The 27,544-nt window shown below is 44.8% G+C and overlaps 1 protein-coding gene across 2 annotated transcripts in view; it reads right to left on the reverse strand.

The window, feature by feature from the left end:
- Window positions 1-27,544, reverse strand: part of LOC122789336 (RNA/RNP complex-1-interacting phosphatase-like) — a 676,254-nt gene that overhangs the window by 213,352 nt on the left and 435,358 nt on the right. For both annotated transcript variants that reach the window (XM_044056703.1, XM_044056702.1), the window contains exon 4: window positions 215-346. In XM_044056703.1, the coding sequence (XP_043912638.1) occupies window positions 215-346 (132 nt within the window). The remainder of the gene's footprint in view (window positions 1-214; window positions 347-27,544) is intronic.

Below are 27,544 nucleotides of genomic sequence, written 5' to 3' on the forward strand. Positions count from 1 at the left end.
TTTTAAAAAAGGAAAATGATTTAGAAGCATGCGTTAATTCTTCCACATTTAGAGGCATGTGTTAATTTTTCCACAGATTTTTTTCTATTTTACACAGAAATGAAAAATTAAAATTTCGTTAAGCTCTGCAAAATTAATCATTTCAAGAAAGCAAAACTTCAAGATAGCAAACAATCAACTCCCATGTTTTACTACACAAATGCTTTTCTCCTACCTTTTTCTCATAATACCGAGTTGTGTTTGTTAAATCAATCACAAGCCCTAGTTCTTCATTCTGTTCTTTAATTCCATTGATCAAATCCTTTGGTGTAAATTTTTGTGTGAGTGGAAGTCGCTGGCTCAGTGTCTACACAAAAGAAAGGATACTAAATATTTACATTTAACACAACAGCAAAAACAGTACAGCTGAATTAAGGAAACAGTGCCTTAAGCTAAAACAACTCTGGCACAAAAGCATGAAATACAGCAGATCAATACAAAGACTTGCTACAGGGTAGCAGTCTACTTCAGCAATGTTACAGACACATCCTCATCATGTAGCAACTATCCGTTCTCTCCAAGCCTTTCTTTACAGGCTACGCTCAAATTTACATCTGCTCTAAATCAGTTTGCATTAAACAGTTACAGAAAGCCTGTGTCATTTATTAAAAAGGTGCACCCAACTACACTCTAGCTCCTAAATGATCGAAAGTGGGCATTTCTTGACCTGCAACAAAAAACATGCTCAAGGGTTCACACGAATAGTACGACTCCATTTATTAACGTACTGTCATCATGCAGCAGGGTGTTGTGTCAACTGTCTCAATTCAATGCCATTCTCCTACCTTCTAGAACACTTGCATCCGACTGTCAAGTTTTCTCACAATCCACCCACCTCTGCTGGATGCCCTCGTTTCCTCTTGCTATCTTCCTGTCTGTCCCAAATTATCTTCACCAAATCATCTGCACTTGTGCCCAAACCACCGTAATATGTTCTCTGACCTTGTCTGCAACGGGAGCTCCTTTCACTCCTGCTCATATTTCCTCATTTCATCTGAACCAGTGTGCATTCTACCACTTGTCTCAGCCACTTCATCTCCAAGACCTCTAGCTTCAACTGCTCTGTTTTTACTGTCCAAGGTTTCTGTACTACACAATACTGACCGACCACAACACCATTTTGTACACCTTACTTTTCAATTTCTTTGGCATTCTTCTGTCACACACTTCCAATAACACTTTGCCAGTTGGCTGCAACCCCTCTGATTCTAGCTTTGACCTCCTCACTGAAGCAGTTAAAGTACAGTTTTGTACCTACCATAAATGTAGATGCTCGAGTGTATACACTGCTGCAGTCATTACACTTGGGTTACCCTGCCGTCAGGCGGTCCCGCAGTCGGCCCGAGTTCGAAAGTCTTGGTCCGGCATCGGTTGCTGTCACTTCTTCCCTGACGTCAGTGCGCCAGGGGTATACAAGATGCAGCAGACGCCATTTTCTTCAGTTTTTCTTGCCCCAGATGTCAGGTGCCCCCAAAAAGGTAGGCAATGTAAATTGCTAATAAAACATACCTAAGAAAAGCAAACAAATACTTTACCACCAGCAAATACTCCCCATAGGTAGCAAAGGGTAGAATACTAGGTTAAGTACCAACAAGTAAGAGGGGAAGGAGGGAGGGTAACCTGGACTGCAGCAGTGTATACACTTGAACATCTACCTTTATGGTAGGTACAAAACTGTACTATGTTCGTGTTACACTGCTGCAGTCATTACACTTGGATAGAGTCCCAAAGCTGAGGTAGGGTGGCTGGTTCTTTAAGGCATTGGGGTGGCTATAAGGCCCTGCAGAACTGCAGTGTCAATGCCAGCTCTGGATTTACAGTAGAGAGGCAGATAATGCTTTGTGAAGGTATGTACAGAACTCAAAGTTGCTGCTTCCAAAATGTCCTTGGTAGGTACTCCTCTGAGGTAGGCAGTTGAAGGGGCTGTTGCCCTGGTGGAATGAGACCCAATGCTGTTAGGTGCAGTTTTCCCATGGTGTGTATAGCAGAAACGTATACAATGCCCTATCCATTTTGAAAAGGGATGTTTTGAAATTGCTTTTCCCTATGTTCCTGCAGCATATGCAACAAATAATTGCTCAGTTTTCCTGAAAGCTTTTGTTTTGTCCAAGTAGAAGCGCAACTGCCTGGGTATGTCCAAGGAATGCAGTAGTCTCTCCCCTTTGTTCTGTGGACTTGGATAAAAAGTTGGCAAGTGAATAGTTTGGTTTAGAGCCACACTGGATACCACATTTGACATAAAAGTAGGGTTTTATCTTAAAGACACCCTGTCTTGGTGGAAAATGATGGATTCCGCTGCCATTAGTGCCTGTAATTCTGAAACTCTTCGAGCTGAGGTAATTGCCAGGAGCAGAGCAGTTTTCCAAGAGACATTTAAGTCTGCTGAGTTAGCTGGCTCAAAAGGAGGTAGTTGATTTTTCCAAGACAAAGTTGAGGTCCCAAGTTGGAGTTGGTGCTCTACGGGGCGGTCTTATGTTTTTAGCCCCTCTGAGGTACTGCTTTAGCAAAGGATGAGAAAAAATTGGTGGATCTGTGTTGTAATGAGTAGAGATGGCAGAGGCATGGATCTTAATGGATGGAAATTAGAGGCCTTTGTCCAGCATCTTAGTCAAGTATTGTATCTGAGGAATATTTGGGACAAGAGGGTCAAGGCTGTGAGTCTGGTTCCAGGCACAGAATCTCTTCCATTTATCCGAATAGGCTTTCCTGGTGCTAGGCCTTCTGGCCTCCATAATGACATCAATAACAGCTTTGGAGAGAGGCACTGTTTGCTTGACTAAGGAATCTGCCATGCAGCCAGGTTTAAAGTCTTGAGCTGGCTGTGAAGTATCTGATTGTTTTGCTGAGTCATAAGTTGTGAGATTTGAGGCAAAATCCATGGTGGTCCTTGTGCTAAGTTCTTTAAGATTGGGTACCAGTGCTAGCGTGGCCATTCTGGGGCAATTAGGATCATCTTTGGGCTTTCTTGTTTGGCTTTTATGTGTACCTTTGAAAGGAGAGGTATTGGTGGGAAAGCGTATACTTGTAAGTTTTTCCAGCTGAATGAGAGGGCATCCACTTTCCATGTTTGTGGGTGGTAAGTACTTGTGCAGAATTTCTGTAGCTGGCAATTCATTGGGGATGCGAACAGATCTATGTCCGGGCTCCACCATTTCTGTGTCATCATCCTGAACATTTGCAGAACCTGTAACCTTGAGACACAATATTGAGAACCCATTTGTATTTGGTGATCATTTGCCAATTGTGACTGAAAAGTGCCAGTTTTCCACCCAAGGGGGCTGCCAAGAGAGATGTTTGGCAGCTGTAGTGTGAAGTCATTGGGGCTGTTTTCTATAAGGTTGAGGCCTGTCTTCCCCTTCTTTCTGGGTTAAAGCACACCACTGTCGAGGTCTGTAAGTACCTTGTGGTTGACCTCTGCCTCCTGGACGTCTGTATCTGCCCCTTTGAGGTCTGTCAAACTGGAAAGGACCAATTCTTTGTTGGCCAATTTCTGCTAAATTGAGGAGGCTGAACCTGTAAGGAATACTTCACCGTTTGCATAGATTTTGCTTTATCTTCCATTTTCTTTAATACCTCTTCTACCTTAACTCCAAATAAAACATCCTGCTGCAAAGGTGCATCTAAGAATTTTGCTTTAACATGATCTGGTAATGTCTGCTCTTTTAACCAAGCATGTCTTCTAATGACAGACCCTGTAACTGCTGCTCTACAGGAGGCCTCTTAAGGTATCAAAACCACACTGCAAAGTATGGTTTCCCACGTGTTCAACTGCATGCAATAAATCCTGCATTTCCTTATAATTGGGAAGATCTGAATTTGGAAGCATTTTTTGTTTCAACTGAGACATCAAATATTGCTGGTATATAAGCATGTGAACCTGGCAATTTAAGGCTGTTATTGCTAAAGTTGCAGATGCATACATTTTCTTCCCCCATCTGTCTAATGCTCTGGAATCTGTCAGAGGGGACTGGATTTTTTGCTGTAGAGGCCTTTTCCCCTTTGGGACCCTGGGAAATAGTTTCAGGGTCAGCAACAGGGCTTTTATTAAGGAATTTGTGTGAGTCAGGGACTCTGTAGTATGTCTGGCTTAACTGGAGCAGGAGGTAAAGAATCAGGCTTTAAACTGGATTCAGAATAAACATCATCCACAATATCCAACACTGGCGGAACATCAAGGGGTCTGTGTTGAGGTGAAAGGAAATCTGAACCTTTTCTTGGATTCTGAGTAATCCTGGCCCTCAATGGAAATGCTCCCGCATGGTATGTAAGGTTTCCCCAAAGGAGTAGTCCTCTGGTGGAGAGGCTGAAGGAATAGATTCCTCAACATCAGAATCCTCATAAGGGGGTAAAGAGTATCCTTGGGTCTGAGGATGACTGAGGAGATGGAAACCTGGTCAGATGAGTCAGTCTACATCCTGTCTAGGCCTTTTATCAGGGGGAGGGTGAGACCCCCTGATCAGAGTAATTAGGTCTTCGGCCATTTTGAGCATCTGTTTCTTAGGCATGGAGGCCTGTCCTGGTGAATGCTGAAGTTGTTTCTTTGTTTTAGGTTCAACAGAAGATTTAATGGTTAACTGAGTAGGCCTGAAAACACCCTCTGAAGCTGCGGGTTGTTCGGCTACTCCAGAGCCCTCTGAAGGGTTAGTCTCGGTAGGCCTCAAGTCTGGTGTATCTGAAGGCCCAGCCATCTCCACGTGGGAGTCAGCGGCGGCCTGTGGTTCCAAAGAAGTGGTAGTCAGGGGCTGCGAAGGTGCCTCGCTGAAAACCGGAGAACCGGCAACTGACCTATTAGAGGCTTAGTCAGTTTTGGGCCTCGGATGCCTGTCCTTGTCTTTGCGTTTTTTGTGTAACCCGGTCGGTAGTTCTGACTGCATGGTGTAATTGAATTGTCTGCCAAAATAATGTCGGGCAAAATCAGACGTTTAATAGTGCGCTTGTTAAACCTAGCACAAAACCGACAACCTGTGAAGTTGTTTTCTGGTCCTAGGCATGGGATACAATAGAAATGGAAATCCTTACGAGGTATTTGCTTCCCACAAGAAATACAATTATTAACTTTTACTGACATCGCTCTGAGGCAAGAAAAAGTTTCCTCAACGGGGTGCTTGGCTTTGTAGAAGACTTCGATTCTGGATTCAGAATGAAAACCTCAGGAGTCTGCCGACTGGCACTTGTGAACTGCTTTTGCATCGGGCAACGTGTGGCAAGAAAGACTGAAGTACAGTTTTGTACCTACCATAAATGTAGATGTTAGAGTGCTCATACAGCTGCAGTCATAACAGATGGGTTTACCCTGCCGTCAGGCGGGTCCTCGGTCGGCCGAATTCCCAAGTCTAGGTCCGGTGTCGGTTGTTGTCGCTTCTTCCCTGACGTCAGTGCGGCAGGGGTATTAAAGAGGCAGCCGACGCCATCTTCAGTTTTTCTTGCCCCAGATGTCAGGTGCCCCCAGAAGGAAGGCAAAACAAACTTATGTAATCATGCAATATAGAATAATCAAAAAACAGTAGTTTGCAAGCAAATACACCATAAAAGAACACCCCAAATAGGTTGTATGAGAAGGTGTTTGCCATAAGGCCTGTCCTAAGAGGGGATGGAGGGAGGGAAACCTGAACTGCAGCTGTATGAGCACTCTAACGTCTACATTTATGGTAGGTACAAAACTGTACTATGTTCATCGTGCATACAGCTGCAGTCATAACAGATGGGTAGAATCCCAAAGCTAAGTAGGGGTGGAAGGCACTAAGTGGAACGAGGAGGAGCAAGGATGCCCTGCAAGACAGCTGTGGCAAATCCCTCTCTAGATTTAGAGTAAAGTGGAAGGTGATAGTGTTTGGAGAAAGTGTGCACTGAACTCCAGGTGGCTGCTTCCAAAATGTCCTTGGTAGGAACCCCCCTGAGGAAAGCTGCAGAGGTAGCTGTGGCCCTTGTGGAGTGGGATCTGATGCTTGAAGGCACAGCTTTTCCATGAAATGAGTAACAAAAGCGTATGCAGTGGACTATCCATTTTGAGATGGTCTGTTTGGAGATGGCCTTTCCTTGAGCACCTGTAGCATAGGACACAGAGTTGCTCGGATTTCCTGAATGGCTTTGTCCTGTCCAAATAATAACGAAGTTGTCTGTGAATGTCCAAGGAATGTAGTAGTCTTTCCGCTTTGTTTTGTGGGTTAGGGTAAAAGGTAGGTAAGTGGATAGTCTGATTCAAGGCTACCCTGGATACTACCTTTGGCATAAAGGTAGGGTTGGTTCTTAAGGAAACTCTGTCATAATGGAAAATGATGAAAGGTTGCACAGCCATGAGGGCCTGTAGTTCTGAAACCCTGCGTGCCGAGGTGATGGCCAGAAGGAAGGCTGTTTTCCATGACAAATATTGTAGTTCTGTTGAAGCAGCTGGCTCAAATGGAGGAAGGGTCAGTTTTTCCAATATGAAGTTGAGGTCCCAAGCAGGGACTGGTGGTTTCCTTGGGGGTTTTATACTCTTAGCCCCTCTAAGGAACTGTCTTAAGAGAGGATGAGAGAATAAAGGAGGATCTGCGTTGTATTGTGCAGAAATGGCTGAAGCATGGATTTTGATGGAGGAGAATGAAAGTCCACTGTTTACCATCTCAGCTAGGTACTGTAATATTTGAGGTAAATTACCCAAGGATTCTGACCCTTTTTCTGATTCCAGGCACAAAACAGTTTCCATTTGGCGTAGTAGGCTTTTCTAGTAGGTCTTCTGGCCTCCAAGATTACATCCTGCACCTCCTTGGAGAGGAGGGTCTGTTGGGAAATCAAGGGATTCTCCATGCGGCTAGATTTAGGGTTTTGAGCTGGCTGTGAAGAGTTTTGAAGTTGTGCTGGGACAACAGAAGAGGCACTAGAGGTAGGATCCATGGTGGGGAATGCGTCAGGCTCTTCAGGAGTGGATACCAGTGTTGTCTTGGCCAGTCTGGAGCAATGAGAATCATTTTCGGCCTCTCTGCTCAGGCTTTTAATATAACTTTGCGCAGCAGAGGGAGAGGCGGAAAGGCATAGACTGTCAATGTTGTCCAATTGAAAGAAAGTGCGTCCACTTTCCAGGCCTGTGGATGATAGGTCCTTGAGCAAAATTTTTTCAGTTGGTAATTTCTGTGGGTAGCAGAGAGATCTATGTCTGGCTGTCCCCCATGCCAGAGTTATCTTTGCGAAAACTTGAGGATGCAACTTCCATTCGTGTGGATCTGTCATTTTTCTGCTTAGGCTCTGTCATTTTTCTGCTTAGGCTGTCTGCCAGTGTGTTTTCCTTCCCTGGCAGGAATTGTGCCTGAAGTTGGATTTGCAATTCCAGAGCTGTGTTCCAATGAGTCATGGCTAGTCTGCACAGGGGGTATGAATGAGTTCCCCCTTGTTTGTTTATGTACCACATCACTGTGGTGTCTGTACTTAATAGCTGGCCTGGATGCAGTAGGTCTTTGAAAGCCATAATAGCATTTTGCACTGCTAGCATTTCCTTTTGGTTGATGTGTAGGTGCTTCTCTTTTTGGGACCATTTTCCCTGAATGCACTGATCTGTCATGTGTGCCCCCCAGGCATAGTCAGAGGTGTCTGCTGTGATGATTTGATTTGCTTGAGGTATGCAGAAAGGGAGACCTATGTTTCTTTGGCATGCTTGAGCCCACCACAGAAATTCCTTTTGAAGACATGGAATGAGTGGTATAACTGTTTCCAAACTCTGGCTGTGTTGAGACCATAAGTTTTTAGGTACCATTGAAGTTTCCTCATATGCAGCTTTGCACATGGGATCTGCAGGATGCATGATGCCATGAATCCCAGAGCCTGCAGGACTTTCCTTGCAGTCAGCCTGGTGAAGGTTGCCATTTTGCTTGAGTATTGAGATAGTTGCCCTTGTTTGTCTGGCGTGAGATAGGCCATCTGGGTGTTTGTATTCAAGCTGGCACCCAGGAAAATTATTGTTTGAGAGGGTATTAGTTTTGATTTCTTTCTGTTGACTGTATCCCAGAAAGTTCAGTTTTATTACAAACGCCAGGTGTTTCAGAAGTATGTCCTTGCTGTCCGCTTGGATCAGGCAGTCGTCCAGATATGGGTATATTTGTATTCCTTGAAGTCTGCAGAAGGCAATTACTTATGTCAAGCATTTCGTATACACTCTGGGCGCAGTAGATAAGCCAAAGGGCAATGCAGAGAATTGATAATGGGTTGAACCTGCAAGAAATCTGAGTTATCTTCTGCAATCTTGTCTGATAGGGACATGCAGGTATGCCTCCTTGAGGTCCAATGTTACCAGCCAAGACTCCTTGCCCAGCATGGGAAGAAGCTGCTGTAATGTAAGCATCTTGAATTTTGGTACCTGTAAATATGTGTTTAGGATGGATAGGTCTAAAATAGGTTTCCAATCTTGGTCTTTCCTTGGTACCAGGAATAGTCTGGACTAAAACCCTTGACCTTGTTCTTTTGCAGGTACCTCTTGAATAGCTTTCATGTCCATGAGAGCTGAAATTTGTTTGTGTGCCTCTGCCCTTTGATTTTGTGGCAGGTTTGGCATGCCTCTCATTTTTGGAAGGGTGTGAAAGTGGAATCTGTAGTCTCTGTCTATAATGTCCAGGATCCATTTGTCTTTTGTGACAATATGTCAATTTTTTGAGAATGCCAGTTTTCCGCCTAAAGGTGCTGCCATTAAAGCTTTGCTTGGCAGGTGAAGGGGAAAGTCATTGTGTCTGCTTTCTGAATGACTGTGCTCTATCTTATCCACCTCTTGGGGTTGGTGCTTGCCATTGTCTGGCTCTGAATGATCCTTGAGATTACCCTCTACCCATCGGGTGCCTGTATCTGCCTCTGAGGTCTGTCCGTGGCTGGAAAGGACCAATTCTTTGAAGGCCAGTTTCTGCTGAAACATGGAGGTTGTACCTGCAGGAAATCTTTCACTGTTTGCATTGATCTCGCCTTTTCCTCCATTTTCTTTAGTACCTCCTCAGCTTTAACACCAGACAATACATCTTTTTGAAGAGATGGCATCTAGTAATTTAGCTTTGACATGATCTGGTAAGGCTTGCTCTTTGAGCCAAGCATGTCTACGTGCGACAGACCCTGTAACAGCAGCTCTACACGAGGCCTCTAAAGCATCAAAACCACACTGCAAGGTATGTTTACCCACTTGCTCTGCACTATGCAACAAATCCTGCAACTCTTAAATCTGGTTGCTCAGGTTGTCATTTTGCTTTTCAACTGAGATAACAAAAACTGTTGATGCTTTAACATATGGAACTGACAGTTTAATGCCCTCATGGTTAAAGTGGCCGAGGTATACACCTTTTCCCCCCACCTTTCTAAAGCTCTGGAATCTCTCTGAAGGTAATGGGTTTTTAGCAGTAGTGGCCTCAATTCCCTTGGGACCCTGTGAAATAGTTTCTGGGTCAGCAGTATGGCTTTTGTATAGGAACTGGTGTGAATCGGGAACTCTGCAATACCTGTCTGGTTTAACAGGAGCTGGAGGTAAAGAACCTGGGTTGAGGCTGGCTTCTGGGTACACATCATCTAATATGTCTAAGACAGGAGGGATAGCCAGAGGCCTATGCTGGGGGAGCAAGAGAAAATCCCTGAGCCTTTTCTTGGAATCTGAGTAATCTTGGCCTTCCCAGTGAAAGTGTTCCCTCAAAGTATGTAGGGTTTCCCCAAAAGAGTAGTCCTCAAAGGGGGGGGGAGAACTGAGGGAACAGCCTCCTCTGCATCAGAGTCTTCAAAAGGAGAGTATGTATATGCCTAGCCCTCAGAATGTTCAGAGGTAATAGAGGCTTGATCTGAGGAAGGGTAGTCTTCCTCTAATCTGGGCCTTTTGTCCGAGGGGGGTTGAGAACCCCTGATAACAGTAATCAAATCCTCAGCCATTTTGAGCATCTGTTTTTTAGGCATGGGGCCTTGAGAGGGGGTCTGTGGTCCTTGTTTTTTAGTTTTCATGGCTGCTTTAGATTTTGTGAAAGCCTTAATAGAGGAGGAAGGCCTGAAGACACCTTGAGAAATGGCAGGCCTGTCTAAACTGTTTCCCCGCCAAGAGTGGCGTCTATCTGTAGTCGGAATGGGGGCCGAGGAGCCTGCTTCCTCAGGCACAGAAGACACCGGCAATGAAGTGTCATCGTTACTCAGGGGCTGCGTAGGTGCCTCGCTGAGAACCAGTAGTCGGCCTTAGCGTGGTGGCAGTAGAAGTCGCGGACCTCGTATGTCGGTCCTTATCTTTGCGTCTTTTACCCAAAACTGGAGTCTGAGTATCTGACGACATAATATAAATTAAATTTACCAAAATAGTGATGGGCGAACTCCGCCCGACGCTTAATAGTGCATTTGTTAAATCTAGCACAAAAACAGCAGGCCGAGACGTCGTGGTCTGGGCCTAAGCAAGGAATACAGAAAGAGTGGAAATCCTTATGCGGTATTTGCTTTTCACATGAAATGCAATTATTAACTTTGTCTGACATCGGTCTGAGGCAAGAAATGTTTCCCCAACGGGGTACTTAGCAAGAAATGTTTCCCCAACGGGGTACTTAGCAAGAAATGTTTCCCCAACGGGGTACTTAGCAAGAAATGTTTCCCCAACGGGGTACTTAGCAAGAAATGTTTCCCCAACGGGGTACTTAGCAAGAAATGTTGCCCCAACGGGGTACTTAGCAAGAAATGTTGCCCCAACGGGGTACTTAGCAAGAAATGTTGCCCCAACGGGGTACTTAGCAAGAAATGTTTCAACGGGTACTTAGCAAGAAATGTTTCAACGGGTACTTAGCAAGAAATGTTTCCCCAACGGGGTACTTAGCAAGAAATGTTTCCCCAACGGGGTACTTAGCAAGAAATGTTTCCCCAACGGGGTACTTAGCAAGAAATGTTTCCCCAACGGGGTACTTAGCTTTCAAGAAGACTTCGGCTGAAATATTTTCGTAAATTTCAGGAGCTGGCCGACCGGCACTTGCGAACTGCTTCTGCTTCAGGCACCGCGCGGCAAGAAAGGCTGAAGATGGCGTCGGCTGCCTCTTATACCCCTGCCGCACTGACGTCAGGGAAGAAGCGACGACAACCGGCGCCGGACCTAGACTTTGGAATTCGCCCGACCGAGGACCCGCCTGACGGCAGGATAACCCATCTGTTATGACTGCAGCTGTATGCACGATGAAAATATGGTGTCGGCTGCATCTTATATACCCCTGGCGCACGGACGTCAGGGAAGAAGCGACAGCAACTGACGCCAGACCAAGACTTTAGAACTCGGGCCGACTGCAGGACTGTGACGGCAGGATAACAAGTGTAATGACTGCAGTAGTGTAACAAACATCCTGTTCCACTCCTTTCCCTTTTAGCTCAATTCCCAGCTTCTTCTGATTTGGGGCACTTGCTGCCATTACAACAGTCTGTGCTCGATTTCAACACATGTGCCTTCAGTTTTGCATTCCATTCTACTATCCTTCAATTTCTTGCTCAGGGTTTGCATATAGCAACTTTGTTGAATTGTCCCTTCCGACCTGTTTACTAATGTACTCTATCACCAGTATGGACATCAGTGGACTCTAGCTGAACCCTGAAGCAAACCCGCTCTCACTGGAAACCCTCTGTTAGTCCAGTTTGTTCTTTAGTCATTTTATCTTTGTACAAAACCCTGCATCTGTTTCACCAATGTTTCTGGGACTTGAATGCATTGCAAGACTGCCCCAATAAAATTCTCAGGACCTTGTCATATGCATTCGCTAAGTTTAAGACTGTCCAGTTGGACACTGCTCATCTCCAGTTTCTTCTCAACCATCTACCGCATTGCAAACATTGGGTCAGTTGTGCTGTATGCAGATCTGAATCCAAACTGCTCATCTCCCATCTTACATTCTACTACTCTGGATTAATTTATTAATCACCCTCTAAATATTTCATGCAGTGTAACCAGAGTTTGATACCTCTATAAAGCTCACAGTTTAAGTGACCTTTGGATAAAGTAGGCTAGTGCCATTGTACAAAAACAATCATTTGTCATATGCTTCTCTCCATACTGATAGGGGGAAATAAAACTTTGAGTACTCCTATCTCACCCAATAGCTTTATCTCATCTGTTGTGACCTCATCTGAGCCTGCTCTCTTCCCTGACTTTTTTCCTTCGTACTGTTCTTACTTCTAGGATGGGCTCCTCTTCCTCTTTAATCAAAAGCTGTCTGGGCAGGACAGTTTGAGGGGTTTCTTCATTCAGAAGCTGCTGGAAATACTCCATCTGCCTATAATGTCATGTGGGCTGGTGAGCAGTTTGCTACTGGCATCCCTTATGAAGGGGTGTCTGACTATGTCTTTGCCTTGTAACCTGACAAGAGTTTGCCATTTACTGAGTTCATTTCCTAGAAGCTGGCACATTGCCTCTGATGCCTTGCTGCTTGCTACTGCAACTTCTCTCTGCTTGTTACCAACCTGTATTCCCTCCTAGCCTGGTCAGTCTTTTTTCATACTTTATCCTACACTCCTCCCTTTTTCTGATAACTTACTTGACTTCTGCATTCCATCACCAGCTTTCCTTATGTACCCTACTCCCACACCTGACTTGGCGGCATACCTGGCCACAGTCCACACACATGCTGTTATGAGGTGCTGCCATTCTTCAACTCATCTTTCTGAGGTGCTAGAGTCCCAAGTAACTACCTAAATTCCAGTGTTCTCTCCAGTTAACCTCCAGGTCTTTAGCCTAGTGTGTTAACCTCACAGCCTTATCTGACCAGTGCTTGCAGCTCATTGTGGCAACTAGTGGTTTATGCTGCAGTCAACTGTTCCAATGGGGATGACTTTGCATTCATTGATTCTACCTCAGTGCTCTTTCCTTACTAGGAGGAAGTCTACAGAGTTGCATATTGGCCACTCCTGCACGTGATCATGTTGCTGTCCATCTTGCTAAGCCATGCATTGGCCACAATCAAGCCATTTATTTATTTTTAATTATATTTGTTTACTGGGAAATTCTGACTGGACACAGGTCCTTTCTCAACAGAGGCCCAAGGAGAAGAGCTCCAAGTACAAAATTAGAGAGATGTACAATAGAGTAATTTTACAATATAATGTTACACTAGTAGATCTAGAAGTAATCAACATGTAGTTCAGATTACACAGCACAGTAGTAAAAGCAAAAAGTAGACCGACATTTAAGGGGTTAGGTTGATAATAGGATAAGTGTGTTTGGGAGGTGTGTTGGTCAGGGTTTGGGCAAGGGCAGAGGCATTTTTAGGTGAGACTTGAGCGGCTTTGAATAGACTGCTGGAAGGTAGTTTGGTGTGTGGGGGGTTATTCCATAGTCTGGAAATATAAGAGAAAAGGGCATTACCTGCTGAGTTTTTGGGTTTAGTGGTAAGTAGATTTCTGCTACTGGATCGTAGGGTTCTTGAAGTACAGGGCTGTAGTAAGTTTTGAAGTGATGGAATATTGTGGGGGTGGTTTATTAGTTTGTGGGCAAATCAGAGTTGATTCAGGTGAAGTTGTGGGAATTAAAGCCAATCTAGCTCCCTAAGTGAGTTGTAGTGATGGCTGCGGTAGCTTGCGCCTGTTGCAAGCTTTGCAATGCTATTGTAGCAGGATTTCAGTCACTGTTTAGGTCAATCTGTCTAAGGTTGGTAAGTATGGGTGAGGCATAGAGTAAGGTGGAAATTAACTGAGTTGGCAATAGCAGTCCTGGCTGTTTTGGGTAGGTATTTGTTTCTATATAGTGCCCAGAGCTTTTTATGAACTTTTTTTATGGTGACAGCTATATGGGGGTCGAATCTGAGTTTGTCTATTTCAAAATCTAGATGTTTTGTGTGGTTAGATGGGGAGATTATGGTGGTGTTCTTGGCATGAGTATTGATGAGGGTGGAGGAGTGCATAGATTTAGAGGGTTTAAAGATGAGAGGTTTGGTTTTGTTTGGACTGAGCAAAAGTTGGGCATTGGAAAGCCAGGTTTCTACAGATATGAAAGATACTTGTGTAATATTTTGTAGTTCTGGTAAAGTGGGGGGCCGAGCAAATGAGAGTGGAGTCATCTACATATTGCATAACAGTGGCCTGTTCGGTGGAGGTATGAAGGTTAATTATGAATAGGGATAACAGTAGTGGGCCAAATACAGAGCCTTGAGGAACCCAGAGACAGGAAGACTAGGTGAGAGCTGATGATGCCAAATCACAGACTGCTGTCAGCCTGAGAGAGAGTTGTGGAACCAACTGGTGACAGAGTGGGAAAAGAAGAGATTAGTGAGGACAGAGAAGGATGTTGCGAGATACCATATCAAAAGCTTTTGATAGGTCCAGAAATATAGCAGAAGAGTATAGGCCATTGTTTTTATGGTGCAGGATCATGTCAGCGAAGGAACGTAGAGCAGTGATGGTGCTAAAAAATGGCCTGAAGCCATGCAGGGTTTTTGGAGAGAAGATTGTTAGTTAATAGACAGTTTATTACTTGTGAGTGTACACATTTCTCAAGACTCTTGGAGAATTGGGAGAGGAAGGCGACTGGGCGGTAGTGGGAAAGGTCGGTGGAGGAGCCCCCTTTGTGTAGGGGAATGTGAGATCTTCCACAGAGTGGGGGCACAGCTTTTTGATATGGAGCAGTTTATTAATATGGAAATTGGATAGGCGAGGGTGTCCGCAGCTACTTTTCAGTAATCTGCAGGTAGGTTTTCGGCAGTGAGTTTAGTGAGCTTTAGTTTTGATAGTTTTTTTTATGTGGGAAGTGGGTACTGTGGAGAGGGTAAAGGAGGAGGGTGGGGGGCTTTGTATGCGAGGCTGGGGGGTGAGGAGGGGGGCTGTTTGGCTAGAGATACAATGGTTTCAGTGAAGTGTGTGTTCAGAGAGTCAGCTATACTGCTGGAGGAGGAGGGGATGGTAGGTGGGGGAGTGCCAAGTTTACCTGGTTGGGTAGAGTTTACTGTGGACCAGAAGTGTTTGGGATTCTGATGAGAGGAGTTTAGGGTGGACTGACAGCAAAGGGCTTCATCTGTTTTTGTTAGCCTTTTTACCTTGTTACGCAATTCAAGGAAGGATCGTCTACCAGAGGGTGTTTTAGTTTGGCACCACTGTTCCCAAGCTTTGTTCCAGATTTTTTATAAGTTGTCTGGTGTTTTTTTTTTTTTTTTTTGTAACCAGGGCTGCTTTTGGTCAGACTCTGGTGCATGTTAGGTAGGGCTTGAGGAAGGTGAAATCAAAGAAGTGTAGGGCTTCATTGAGACTGAGGTGTTTTAGCAGTGCCCAGTTAGTTTTTGAGGTACAAGATGAATGAGTGGGGACTGAAGTTTGTAGTAATGCGGATTTGTCGATGGATAATAAGATTGGGATTTTTTGCATGGAGTTTTAGGAGGAAAATGGGGGTATGGTCGCTGAGGCTGTCAGGTAGGCAGCCTGTTGTGTAGGAGTGGGGATCTTTGTTGACTAATATCCAATCAAAGATAGTGTGGTTGTTAGGATTTTTATTTAAATGGATGGGTGACTGGATTAGTTGGGAAAAAAACACGTAGATTATGTGAGTGGTCGGGTGGGTATTGTTACAGGATGGCCAGTTAGTGTTAAAATCAGAGGATGATGGTTTCTTGGGAAGGGAAAGACTGGCCCAATTTAGGTGGTTTTCTAGTATAGGGATATTCTGGCCTGCGGGGAGGTAACAGCCAATAATGTTTAAGGTTTTGTTTGAGTTTAGATTGAGGTTAGAGTAAAAGATTTTTTTCATTTCCAATCAGGGGGGCAGAATTATTAATGGTTTGAATATTAAGATGGTGTTTAAACATGAGTGTTACACCACCACCTTTCTTAGATAGTCTATCAGATCAGATTATGTTATAGCCGGGGGGGGGTCCTCATTTTTGATGTGGGGTTTGAGCCATTTAAAAGTCTAGAATGGCCCTGCCTTTATTCCTGCTGACCTCTTATCCTGTCTGTCCCAATATATGTGCATACAGGTTACCCATTATCAACACCAATTCATGCTGTCCTGTTTTATCTAGTAGGTCTTGCAACTGTTGTCTGAATGAACTCTTCCCCATCATCATAACCCTGCTGTGAGCCATATGTTGAGATTATGGCTAGTGCGTCATCCTTAAATTTGAGGATGACTGCCTTAAGTCCATCACTAATTCTGATGACATTCCTCACTATCTTCTGAAACATCCTCTTCACCACAATTCCCACCCCATTTCCAGGCTATCCACCAACTAAGTAGTAGACCTCTGGATCTCGAGCCAAGTGACTTTGCTGCACTTCCCTCCCATCTCGTCTCCAGAATACATAGGATGTCCAGCCTCCCTCCTTGCCATTATGTTGCCTACTTCCAAGCTCGGTCTCGTCAGTGAACCTATGTGTAGCTATTCTTTGTTGATGTTCGGCAGGTTCATTGGCTTTAATGTCCAGATTTTCTTGGACAACAGTAGACTGGCCAGCCAGTAGCTTATTGCCCCAAGGCTGCTGAACTTTATGGTGGGCACACATAACCCTCCCCACCCTTATAATGGGTCTCTAGCACAGGTCAGAGTGGGACAGATCCTCAATAATACTTAATAGTTACTACCTATGCCCATTTTCGCAACACGACCTAATCACCCAAAACCAATTTTTTTCTCACACACGCAACCAGAGTGGCTAAGCCCTGACATGGCATGCAGTCTGATGTGCAGTAGACCATATGAGCAAACTATTTCAAAGCAAATATTCACAAGCCACAAAATGGTGTGCAATCACAAAAACAGATGCTTCCCTTCAAAGTCTGACTATACTTCGATGAAAAAAATTGAGACATCCTTTAAAGATCTATTTTACCAACACACTTTAGTTGACAAAAACAGACTGACAACTCTGAGATAACGCTGCCTTAACAGGGATGGGGATTACGCCCGTTCCCCTGTATTGTGTAACGCAGTTAAAAAAATATATATAGTTCACAGGAATGGGAAAAGGATGCATTCTGCAAGGATGCCCTGAAGTACGTGCCATCATGTGCTGAAGCCCCCCACACACACAAATTATGTCTGCATTAATGTTGTTGACATATGCTTGTATAGATTTAAAGTACAGTAACACATTACCTACATACATATATATATTAACACACACTACACACACCTCACACATACAAATACAAATGAATAATTACATACAGATAACATGTATGCATACATGACAAAGATGTGTTGTTTATCTGTATGTGTATACATACAGTATATACACACATGTATATATTACACATACAAATACACACTTTAAACTAAATGACAGTATCACTGAAGCCAAGCAATACAAGAAAAGCAAGCTTAAATCCATAAAATGAGCCAATAAGAAAAAAAAATCAGATTTAATGGGACCAAACTGCATGTATTAAGTTGTAGAATGGAAAACTACTTTCCCGTCCATCTTCATTGAACACATCTCTAAATTCCCATCTCATGATGGATGGGAAAACTTGAAATTTAAAAATTAAAAAAAAAAAAATACCACCATAAATTTGTAAATGCAAAAGCTGAAAACATTTATTATATCTTAATATCCTATACACTGTTAATGCATCAGAATCACTTCAAATGTGATATGCTTTTATTTTATACTCAAACGACCGTCATGGGGACTGCCAAAAACAGTTTGGTTGTCTTAAGGATGGAGTTTGGGTCCCTATAACATGACATCCCAGTCAATGGATTTTCCGGGTGCTGTGTGCAAGTTTCTATCTCCTAAGATGGTCTATAAAAATAGAAAAGTTTTAATGAACTACTCTAATCTATGTAACCTTACATGATCTACTTACCTCTTCAACATAGGAGAGGTAAAGCAGGCTTTTGGCAAAATATCCAAACTGCCTCCAGTCCTTAAAAACACCACCCCAAACACTTGCATATGAAAGCTTACAGAGGTGCTCCATAGTGGCTGTAACTTCAAACAACGCTAAGGCATACAACAGCTGTCTGTACTTTTTGATACTATTCCAAATTTTTAGCTAAAGCCAAAAACTGCAGTATATCTATAGATTCTGGAGCATCTCGGGACTTAAGTCAGCTGTTCATAGCACTTTATGGACCTCAGCAAGACAATATCAGGACAGAAAATTGTGAGTAGCAAACAGCAAAAAAAAAAAACCTGTGTAAAATCTTACCATAACCACTGAAGTCCCTCTCTTCACTGCTGCACGACTCTTCACTTGAGGGATATCCATGCCAAATGGTGCCCGGACTGTCAATATACGGAAGACTTTCACCACTGTAGGGTATGTGGTACACCTGGCAAAGGCTTGTCATACATAGGCCATAAAACAGATGTACGCACATACCATCCTCAGAACGGAATGCCCCAGGAGGAAAGGGCGACCAAGGATTAAGTGGTGTGTGCACCCAGAAGAGACTCCAGTGGGGAAAGTGGGAGGGATAGAATACTGCAGCAGTGAAGAGAACTGTGGTTATGGTACGATTTTACACAACTTTTGTGTCCTTCTATTCACTTGCTGCAGTATTCTTCACTTGAGGGAGACTGACAAAGCTCAAGAGGGAAGGGAAGAGGCAGAAGTAGAGGAGTTTTCAGTGAAGCCACACAGAATGGCTCCAGCATAAAGCAGTTCTGGATCTGGAAACAGAATCCAGTTTACAATGTTTGACGAAGGTATGTATGGTAGACCAGGTGGCTGCTTCAAGAATGACACATCCACACTTTTGAAGAAAACTTTGGAAGAAGCCATGGCTTTGGTAGAGTGGGTCTTTACAGATGAGGAGAGAGTCCTTTCATGGTTAGTCTGAGAAAAGATGGTTTTGGAGATCCATGACGACATGACCTGCTTGGAATCAGGGATACCCAGCGGCCTGGGATGAAAATTAATACGGAGCTGGTCAGATTTCCTTAATCATTTAGTCTTGTCCAGTTAGAACACAAGTTGTGTGTGAAGATCCAAGTAATGTAGGATCCTCTCACTGCGGTTTTGCGAGGTGGGGATGAAAGTGGTGAGTTGGATGGATTGGGGGAGAGAGTTCATTAATCACTTTCAGCATAAAGGATGAGTTAGTCCTCAGAGGCCCTGTCCTTGTGGAAGACTAGAAAGGGGGGAACAGCCATTAGGGCTTGGAGTTCTGACACCCTTCAAGTCAAATTCAAGGCAACCAGCAAGACAGTTTTCCAGGTGCAATGCATGAGGGAAGCAGATGCTGCTGGTTCAAAAGGGGGGGGGGTAGAGTCAATTCCTCTAGTACAAAGCTGAGGTCCCAAGAAGGGGTGGGTCTCCTGGGAAGTCTAATGTGGAGGATGCCTTTAAGGAACTGCTTCACCTAAAATCTGGAGGCGACTGGGAAACAGCAGCAGACCTGCAGATATGGCTGACATGTCTGTTTTGACTGATGAGACAAGCCAGCACTGAGCAACTCACACAAGTAGGATAAAACCACTGGAATATCTATGGTTAATGGATACTGAATCCCTAGATTGACACCATAATGAAAATCTTTTTTTGGAAATGTACGATTTTCTAGTGTTGGGTTTTCTGGCCTCCTGCAAAACCCTGAGCACGTCTTCAGAAAAATGGTGCCTGAAAGGAATTAGAACCCTATCCCCCACAAAGTCAACTGAAGAGTTGATAAGTGAGGGTCAACAAGGAATCCTTTGTTCTGTGCAAGAAGGTCCACTCTGTGGGGTAACTTGTGGCAATGGCCCTGGTCCAACTAAAAGTAGAAACCAGTGCTGTCTTAGCGAAAAGGGAGTCACCAGCAAGATTTTTGGTAGGTGCTGCCCGATTTTCAGCAGGACATATGGTATTAGAGAAAGGGAAGGGAATGCTTACAAAAACATCTCCTTCCAGGAGAAATGGGTCACCCACTTCAAGTGAGAGAACTTGGAACTCGCACAAAATCTTGGAAGCTGCCTGTTCAGAGAGGAGGCAACTAGACCAATGGGGTACTCCAAAAATAGACCTATGTCCACGGAACATATCCCTATGAAGCATCCATTCGTGGGATTGGCTACAGGATCTGATCAGCGAGTCTGCCACAAGGTTTCTGGAGGAGGGGATGTACACCACCTGAATAGTCATGTTGTGCTTTTCCAGGAAGTCACAAACTAGGAGGGCCAACCTGCAAAGGAGGTAGGATCCAGTCTTCCCCTGCTTGGTCACATACTAGAGCACAGTCATAATGTCCTTCTATTGCCATGTTGCAGTATTCTTAGTGTGGGATTCTCCGCCTTGGGCGACCCAAAAGTCGGCTCCTATACAAAAGGTTAAGCCTGGTTGCTGTAGGTGCATGGGAAGTTACACGTAGGGCCATAAACCAGGGGCCTTAAAATGTGGCATCTGCATGCACATAACTCGGAACTTTTGCCGCAGTCGAATGTCAGATAGATCATATCACTCCTCCATCAAAACGCATAAAGCTAAAACCCGTTCGGGATTTGGTTCTTTTACTATTGCTTAAGCTTGGTTTGCTGACTTCCCCTCAGCCAATGTCTGCCAAGAAGGGCAAATGCCAATGTGGTGGCCAAATTCCACATAAAGTTGTGTTTTTTGCCTAGGCCGGGAACACTACCATACCATCTGTCCCATTTGCCAATCCCAGACACGTTCAGAAGACATCTGGCCACCCTTAACCTTTACTTAGAAAACCAGAGATTAAAAAAGTCAGCTCTTAGGATGGATCCAGAGTCGGCCGCCCAGGTGGAACCACCACATAAAAAGGCCAAGATTCCTTGGCCTACTTCCTCTGTCTCTCCATGGAACGCCCTGCCATCCACTGATATAGGGGTTGAGGGACATTCACTAGAGAGGTCTACTTCACGGATTCCCTTTGCGGAAGGAGGTGCCAGCCTGCACATCCACTGAGATTGCTCAGACGACGGTTTCAACCGAAGTAGAGGGGGAACCAGGCTCCACCTGACGAATGCCAGAATGAGAGGCCCAGCCTTAATTCAGGCCCCAGAAACTAGGCCTTCTCCCAAAACTACTCCTTTGAAAGGGAAGCAAAAAACTAAACGTTTATCTCCTCCAGCTGAGTGATTACCTGACTGGCAGTCTTTCACTCCGTCTGTAATGCAGGCCTTCATGGCTCTTAGGCCCTCGGCCTCCACTCCCTCCACCATCTGTCCATACCCAAGGCCTGCCTCTGCTACTTCTATTGCCCTGCCCACTTCTCATTAAGAAAAGGAAGAACTTTACTTTTCATCATCCAATGAGTCCATTACTCATTAGAGATTACCTATCCCCTGGAATACTATTCCCCTGATGAGGAATCCATAGAAGGGGTCTCTCCCCCAGAGGACATCACTTTTGGAGAAACCATTACAAAAATGAAAGCGTATTTAAAATGGGATACTTCCCAAATGACAAATTCAAAAAAGATATTGATTTACTTCAAGTTGAAACCCCCCCCCCTTCTGCTATCCCACCAGTTATACTTGCATATCTGGATGCATTTACTTCAGCATCAAAAAATCCTAATTCTCAGCCACTTGCTCCTTAGAGACCTGACAGTTTCTATAAGGTGCCCGACTACCATAAAACTCTTGTGAAATCGCTCTTGGCAGACCTAGCAGTGATTGCTGTAGCCCCAGACAAGCAGTCTAAACTAACCCCATCCTTGCCCCTACCACCTACAGACAAGGACAGCAAAAGTATGGAGAGGGTAGGAAAGAATGTCTATACCTCTTCCACCCTAGCCTTCAGAGCTATTATCAAACGCACATGATTAAATATGCCTTGGATCTGGTAACCCACTTCACTCCTATCCTCCCTGCCTGACTCCTCTAACAAGACAGTTAAAATCTAATCTATCCCTGGCTTCTCAGGTAGCAAGACATTCAATTAGATGCAGCTTTGATGCAGCTGAAGCTTCTGCTAGACCTGCTGCAACTGGATCAGTGCTACACAAATACTCATGGCTAAGGCTTCAAACCCTTGCCAGAGGACTTCAGGTCCAAAATCTTTGATGTTTCACTAGACCACAACCCTCATGTTTATCAAACAGTCCGCTGAACTATTTAAAAACCTTCAGGAGAAAAGGAAGGCGCTTCAAGATATTAAACATCTTCTGGTGTCTCCCATACCAAAATACTATCAAAATATCAAGCTAAGACCACTTATGTCAGGAGAACTCCCTCCACTATTTCATCTTCCAGGCACAGAAAAGGAACCAGGAGATAGACCTCTTCCAGACTAGCCTCTTCTCAACCTGCTCCCAGACAGCCCTTTCATGACAGAAATGGAACCAGCAATGTGAGACTGCTTTGCCCACCTCCCCCTGTCAGTCCATCTGTCACTGCCAGCCCCTTTGCAGAACTATCACTACAGATAGCTGGGTTCTGGCAATAGTGGAAGAGGGATACTTCCCTTCCTGGAAAGAAGGGCCCCCAGCACGGGACATTCCATTCCCACCCAAAAGCCAACTACACCGTATTCCCCAAATTTTACAGGATCTACTAACCCCCACAGAACCATAGAGCCTGTCTTTCCAAGACGAGGAAAACGTTTGTACTAAAGATCATTTCTAGTACAAAAAAAGGACGGCCCTTGAAGGCCAATTCTGGACGTGTCCTTTCTAAACCTCTTCCTGAAAGTTCCATCTTTCAGATAGATATCCCTCTGGACCCTCCTTCCACTATTGCCAGCCCAAGCATTCATGGCCACACGATCTCAGAGAGGCCTACCTCCACATCCCTAGCAAACACTAACACAGAAAGTACTTGCGGTTCACTGGGCTCAGTTCACACTTTCAATTCACTGCCTTGCCCTTTGGTTTATCCACTGCACTGAAGGTCTTCACCAAATGCCTTGCTCCAGCCACAGCCTATTGCAAGACCAAAGGCGTTCAAATCTATCCCTACCTAGACGATATAGTCATCCTTGAAGAAAAAGAAGACACCTAAAGAAAATCTGCAGTTTGTGAAGTCCCTACTGCAAAGTCTGGGGTTCACGCTCAATCTACCCAAATCATCCCTAACACCACAAAAGGAATTTTTTCTCTGGTGCAGGATCAGAACAGACCTGAAGACATTTCTTCCTCAGGGCAAAGTAGCTTCCCTAACAGGCCACTTCCAGGGCCTGCTCTAAATCCACCAACTATTAGCAAGACAATTCCTGCAACTTCTGGGCCTTTATGGCAGGCACCATTCCTATGCTAACCCTAGCGAGGATGCATATGAGAAAGCTGCAGTGGTATCTAAAGAATGTATGGTCCCAACACAACCACCCTTTACAGTTCCATATTCCCTTCCTATCCTGCCTAAAGGAGAAATAAGATGGTGGATCCAACAAATTCAAACAACCCCAGGCCTTCCACTCCACCTCCCCACACCAGCTCAGCACATGCATCAGACCTGGGCTGGGGGGGCTACCATGAAGGGCCTCAAGGTGAAAGAGCTGGCAGCCATCCCTATGGAAAAAAATACATCAATGTAAAGGAGATGACTGCAGTCCTTTTGGCACTAAAAGCTTTTTTTCCCATCCTACAGCCAGGTCCCCTTCAAATCATCACACTCTGCACCACAGTCGTGCAGTACATCACAGGCCAGTACCAAGTTCTACCTCCTATGCAGGCTAGCAATTCAGACTTGTGATCTAGTCTCCAAAGAATTTATCCCTGCAAGCAGTCTACATCCCATCCAAGGACAACCACCAGGGGAATGCTCTCAGATCATCCTCTGTGTATCACGAGTGGATGTTCAACAGGGAAATTTTTCTACACACTGACCACCAGTGGGGCACACCAAGTAGATTTGTTTGCCTCCCCCCAGAACAGTTGAAAGTTTTGTTTAAAGAACCACTCCCCACTAGCATGGAGAGTGGACGCCTTCAGCATTTCATGGAAGGGACAGTTTCTATATGCCTTTAATCCCTTCTCTCATTCAAAAGGTCCTCCTGAAAATCAGGAAGGACATGCCAAAAACCTTGCTGGTGACTCCCTACTGGCCAAAGCAGCATTGGTTTCCCCCTACTATCCATCGACAAAGGTAAATCACCACAAGCTACCCCACAAGATGGTCTTGGCAGAAAGGTAAGTACAGTTGTGTACACTTACCATAAATGTAGATGTTGGAGTGTATTCAGTGTTGCAGTCATTACATTTGGGTAATCTTGCTTGCAGGTTGCCCTCAGCCCAGCCTGAATTCCAAAGTCTTGGGTCCTGCATCGGCTGCTGTAACCCCTTCCCAAATGTCAGGGGTATAAAAGGAGTCGGCACCATTTTCTTCAGTTTTTCTTGCCCCAGATGGCAGGTGCCCCCAAAAAGGGTAGAAAAACAGGTAGTATAAATCAGAGAAGGAAAGATAAGATCCAAAAGACAAAAGGGGGAAGATGGGTAACCTGGACTACAACAGTGAATACACTCTAACATCTACATTTATGTTAAGTGTACACAACTGTACTATGTTCTTCGTGTTTCACTGTTGCAGTCATTACATTTGGGTAGAGTCCCAAAGCTATGGTTGGGAGACTGGAACTAGAGAGCAGTAGGAGCAGCTATGAGGCCCTGCAGAACTGCAGTGGCAAAGCCTGCCCTGGATTTAAGGTAGAGTGGCGGATGATAATGCTTTGCAAAGGTGTGCACTGAACTCCAAGTAGCCCCCTCTAAAATGTCTCTAGTTGGTACTCCCCTGAAAAAGGCTGCTGAGGTGGCTGCAGCTCTGGTGGAATCAGGCCTAATGCCCTTAGGCACTGGCCTGCCATGGTGTAAGTAGCAGAAACCAATGCAGTGGCCTAACCACTTAAAAATAGTCTGCTTTGAGATGGGCTTTCCTTGTGATCTTGCAGCATATCCCACTAGTAATTGCTCTGCCTTCCTGAAAGCTTTGGTTCTGTCCAAGCAGAATCTAAGCGGTCTGTGCACGTCCAAAGAATGCAGAACTCTCCCCCCTTGTTCTGTGGATTTGGGTAAAAGGTTGGCAGATAGATGGCTTGGTTAAGAGCCACACTAGGCACCACTTTAGGCATAAATGTTGGGTTTGTCCTCAGGGAGACCCTGTCTGGATGAAAAATGATGAAAGGTTCCACAGCCATGAGCGCCTGTAGCTCTGAAACTCGTACTGCAGAAGTAACTGCTAAGAGCAAAGCTGTTTCCCAAGATAAAAACTTCATATCAGCAGTAGCAGCTGGCTCAAAGGAGGCAGGGTGAACTTTTCCAAGACATAGTTGAGGTCCCATGCAGGTGTATTGGTAGTCTCCTTGGGGGCCTTCAATTTTTGGCTCCTCTGAGGTACTGCCTTAATAAAGGTTGAGAAAAAAGTAGTGGCTCTGTATTGTAATGAGCCGAAATGGCAGAGGCATAAATTTTAATTGATGAAAAAGATAGGCCCTTGTCCAGCATCACAGTTAAGTATTGCAAAATTTGAGGAATATTTGGTACCGCTGCATCAGTTCCTTGTGCCTGGTTTCAGGCACAGAATCTCTTCCATTCTCCAGCACAAGACTTTCTAGTACTAGGCCTTCTGGCTTCCAGAATGACATCCATCACAGCTTTACTGAGAGTTGTTTTTTGTATGACTACATTATCCGCCATGCTGCCAAGTTTAATGTCCTGAGTTGGCTGTGCATGATCTGATTGTTTTGCTGGGGGAGTAGTAGAGGTATTTGAAGTAAGGCCCAAGCTGGGTAGAGAGATAGGTTCCTTAGTATTGGATACCAGTACTGGCATGGCCAGTCTGGGGCAATCAGTTTCATCTTTGGCTTCTTCTGTCTGACCTTTAGGAGCACCTTGGGGAGGAGAAGCAGTGGAGGAAAGGAATATATTGATAGAGCGTCCATTTTCCATGCTTACCTGCGCTAAGTCCTTATGCAGAATCTTTTTAGTTGGTAGTTGCGAGGGGAGGCAAATAGATCTATGTCCGGGCATCCCCATTTCCTTATGCTGAAGACTTGTGGATCCAGCTTCCACTCGTGGGGATCCATGAGGTTTCTGCTTAGTTCGTCTGCCAGAGTATTTTCCTTTCCTGGCAGGAACTGTGCCTGCAGATGTACTTGTTAAGTCAAATCTGTGTCCCCCAAGGTCAAGGCTAGTCTGCATAGGGGGTAAGAATGTGTTCCCCCCCGCTTGTTTATATACCACATGACCGTGGTGTTGTCTATCAGTAGTGGTCCCGGATGAATAAGGTCCTTGAAGGCTGTCAGGGCATTTTGAACAGCTAACATCTTTTTGACATGTAGACGCATTTGGTTTGAGGACCATGTGACCAGAATGCATCTTCTTGCCATGTGGGCTCCCCCCCAGGCATAGTCTGATGCACCCGTTGTTAGTATCTGCCTGGCTGGAGGTAATGTGAATGGCTGTCCGTTGTTCTGGTGACAAGCCTTTGCCCACCATCGAAACTCCTGTTGCAGGAAGGGAATGAGAGTAATCATGGTTTCCAAGCTGTGGGCAATGTTAAGTCTAAACACTTTTTAGGTACCACTGAAGTTTCCTCATATGCAGTCTTGCATACGGAATTAGTAGGATGCAGGATGCCATGAAGCCCAAAGCCTGCAGAATTTTTCTTGCAGGTAACTGGGCCTTTGCTGCCAACATTTTGAAATAGGTAGTCAGTTGCCTTTGTCTGTCGTGAGAGAAGCCATCTGGGCAGTTGTATTTAAACTTGCACCCAGGAATGTTCTCCTGTGAGGGTACTAGTTTAGATTTCATTTTGTTGACTGTGTAACCCTAGGCATGTTAGAAGTCTTTTCACAAACGCCAGATGTTGAAGAATGTCCTTGCTCTCTGCTTGAATGAGACAGTCGTCCAAGGATGTACTTCTGTATTCCTCTGTCTGCAGAATGCAATTACTGGTGCCGGGCACTTTGTAAAGACCCTGGGGGCAGTAGATAAGCTAAAGGGCAGTGCAAAGAATTTGTAATGTATTGAACCAGCCTTGAATCTTGAGCATCTTCTGCATGATTGTCTGATTGGAACATGCAGGTATGCCTCTTTTAGGTCTAAAGTCACAAGCCAAGCATTCTTGCCCAGCATGGGCAGAAACTGCTGCAAAGTCAACATTTTGAATTTTGGAATATCCAGGAAAGTGTTCAGAATAGATAGGTCCAGTATCTGCCTCCAGGCCTTGTCCTTTCTGGGTACCGGGAACAGTCTCGAGTAAAATCCTTGTCCCTGCTCTTGCTCTGGTACTTCTTGAATGGCACCCATGTCCATGAGGGATGAGACTTGTTTTTGTGCCTCTGCCCATTAATTTTTTGGCAGATCTGGCCAGCCGTTTGCCTTTGGCAGAGTATGGAAATGGAACTTATAGTCTTGTGACACTGTTTAGAACCCACTTGTCCTAGGTTATGATGTGCCAATTTTGAGCAAGAAGTGCTAATTTGCCTCCTAAGGGTGCTGCCAGAAAATAAGTGCTTGGTGCAGGCAGGGGAAGTCATTGGGACTGTTTTCTGTATGTTTGTGATCTATCCTCTCCAGCTTTGGAGGTAGAAGCACCCCACTGCTTGGGCCTACAAGAACCTTGCGCCTGGGATCTGCCCCCTAGGGCGTCTGGATCTGTCCCTTTGGGGTCTGTGACACAGGAAAGTACCAATTTTTTGTAGGCCAGTGTCTACTAAACCTAGGTGGCTGTACTTGTAAAATATCTTTGACAGTTTGCATAT

This window comes from Protopterus annectens, chromosome 14.part0, assembly GCF_019279795.1.
Source record: "Protopterus annectens isolate FY-2018-M chromosome 14.part0, PAN1.0, whole genome shotgun sequence".
Lineage (NCBI taxonomy): Eukaryota > Metazoa > Chordata > Ceratodontiformes > Protopteridae > Protopterus > Protopterus annectens.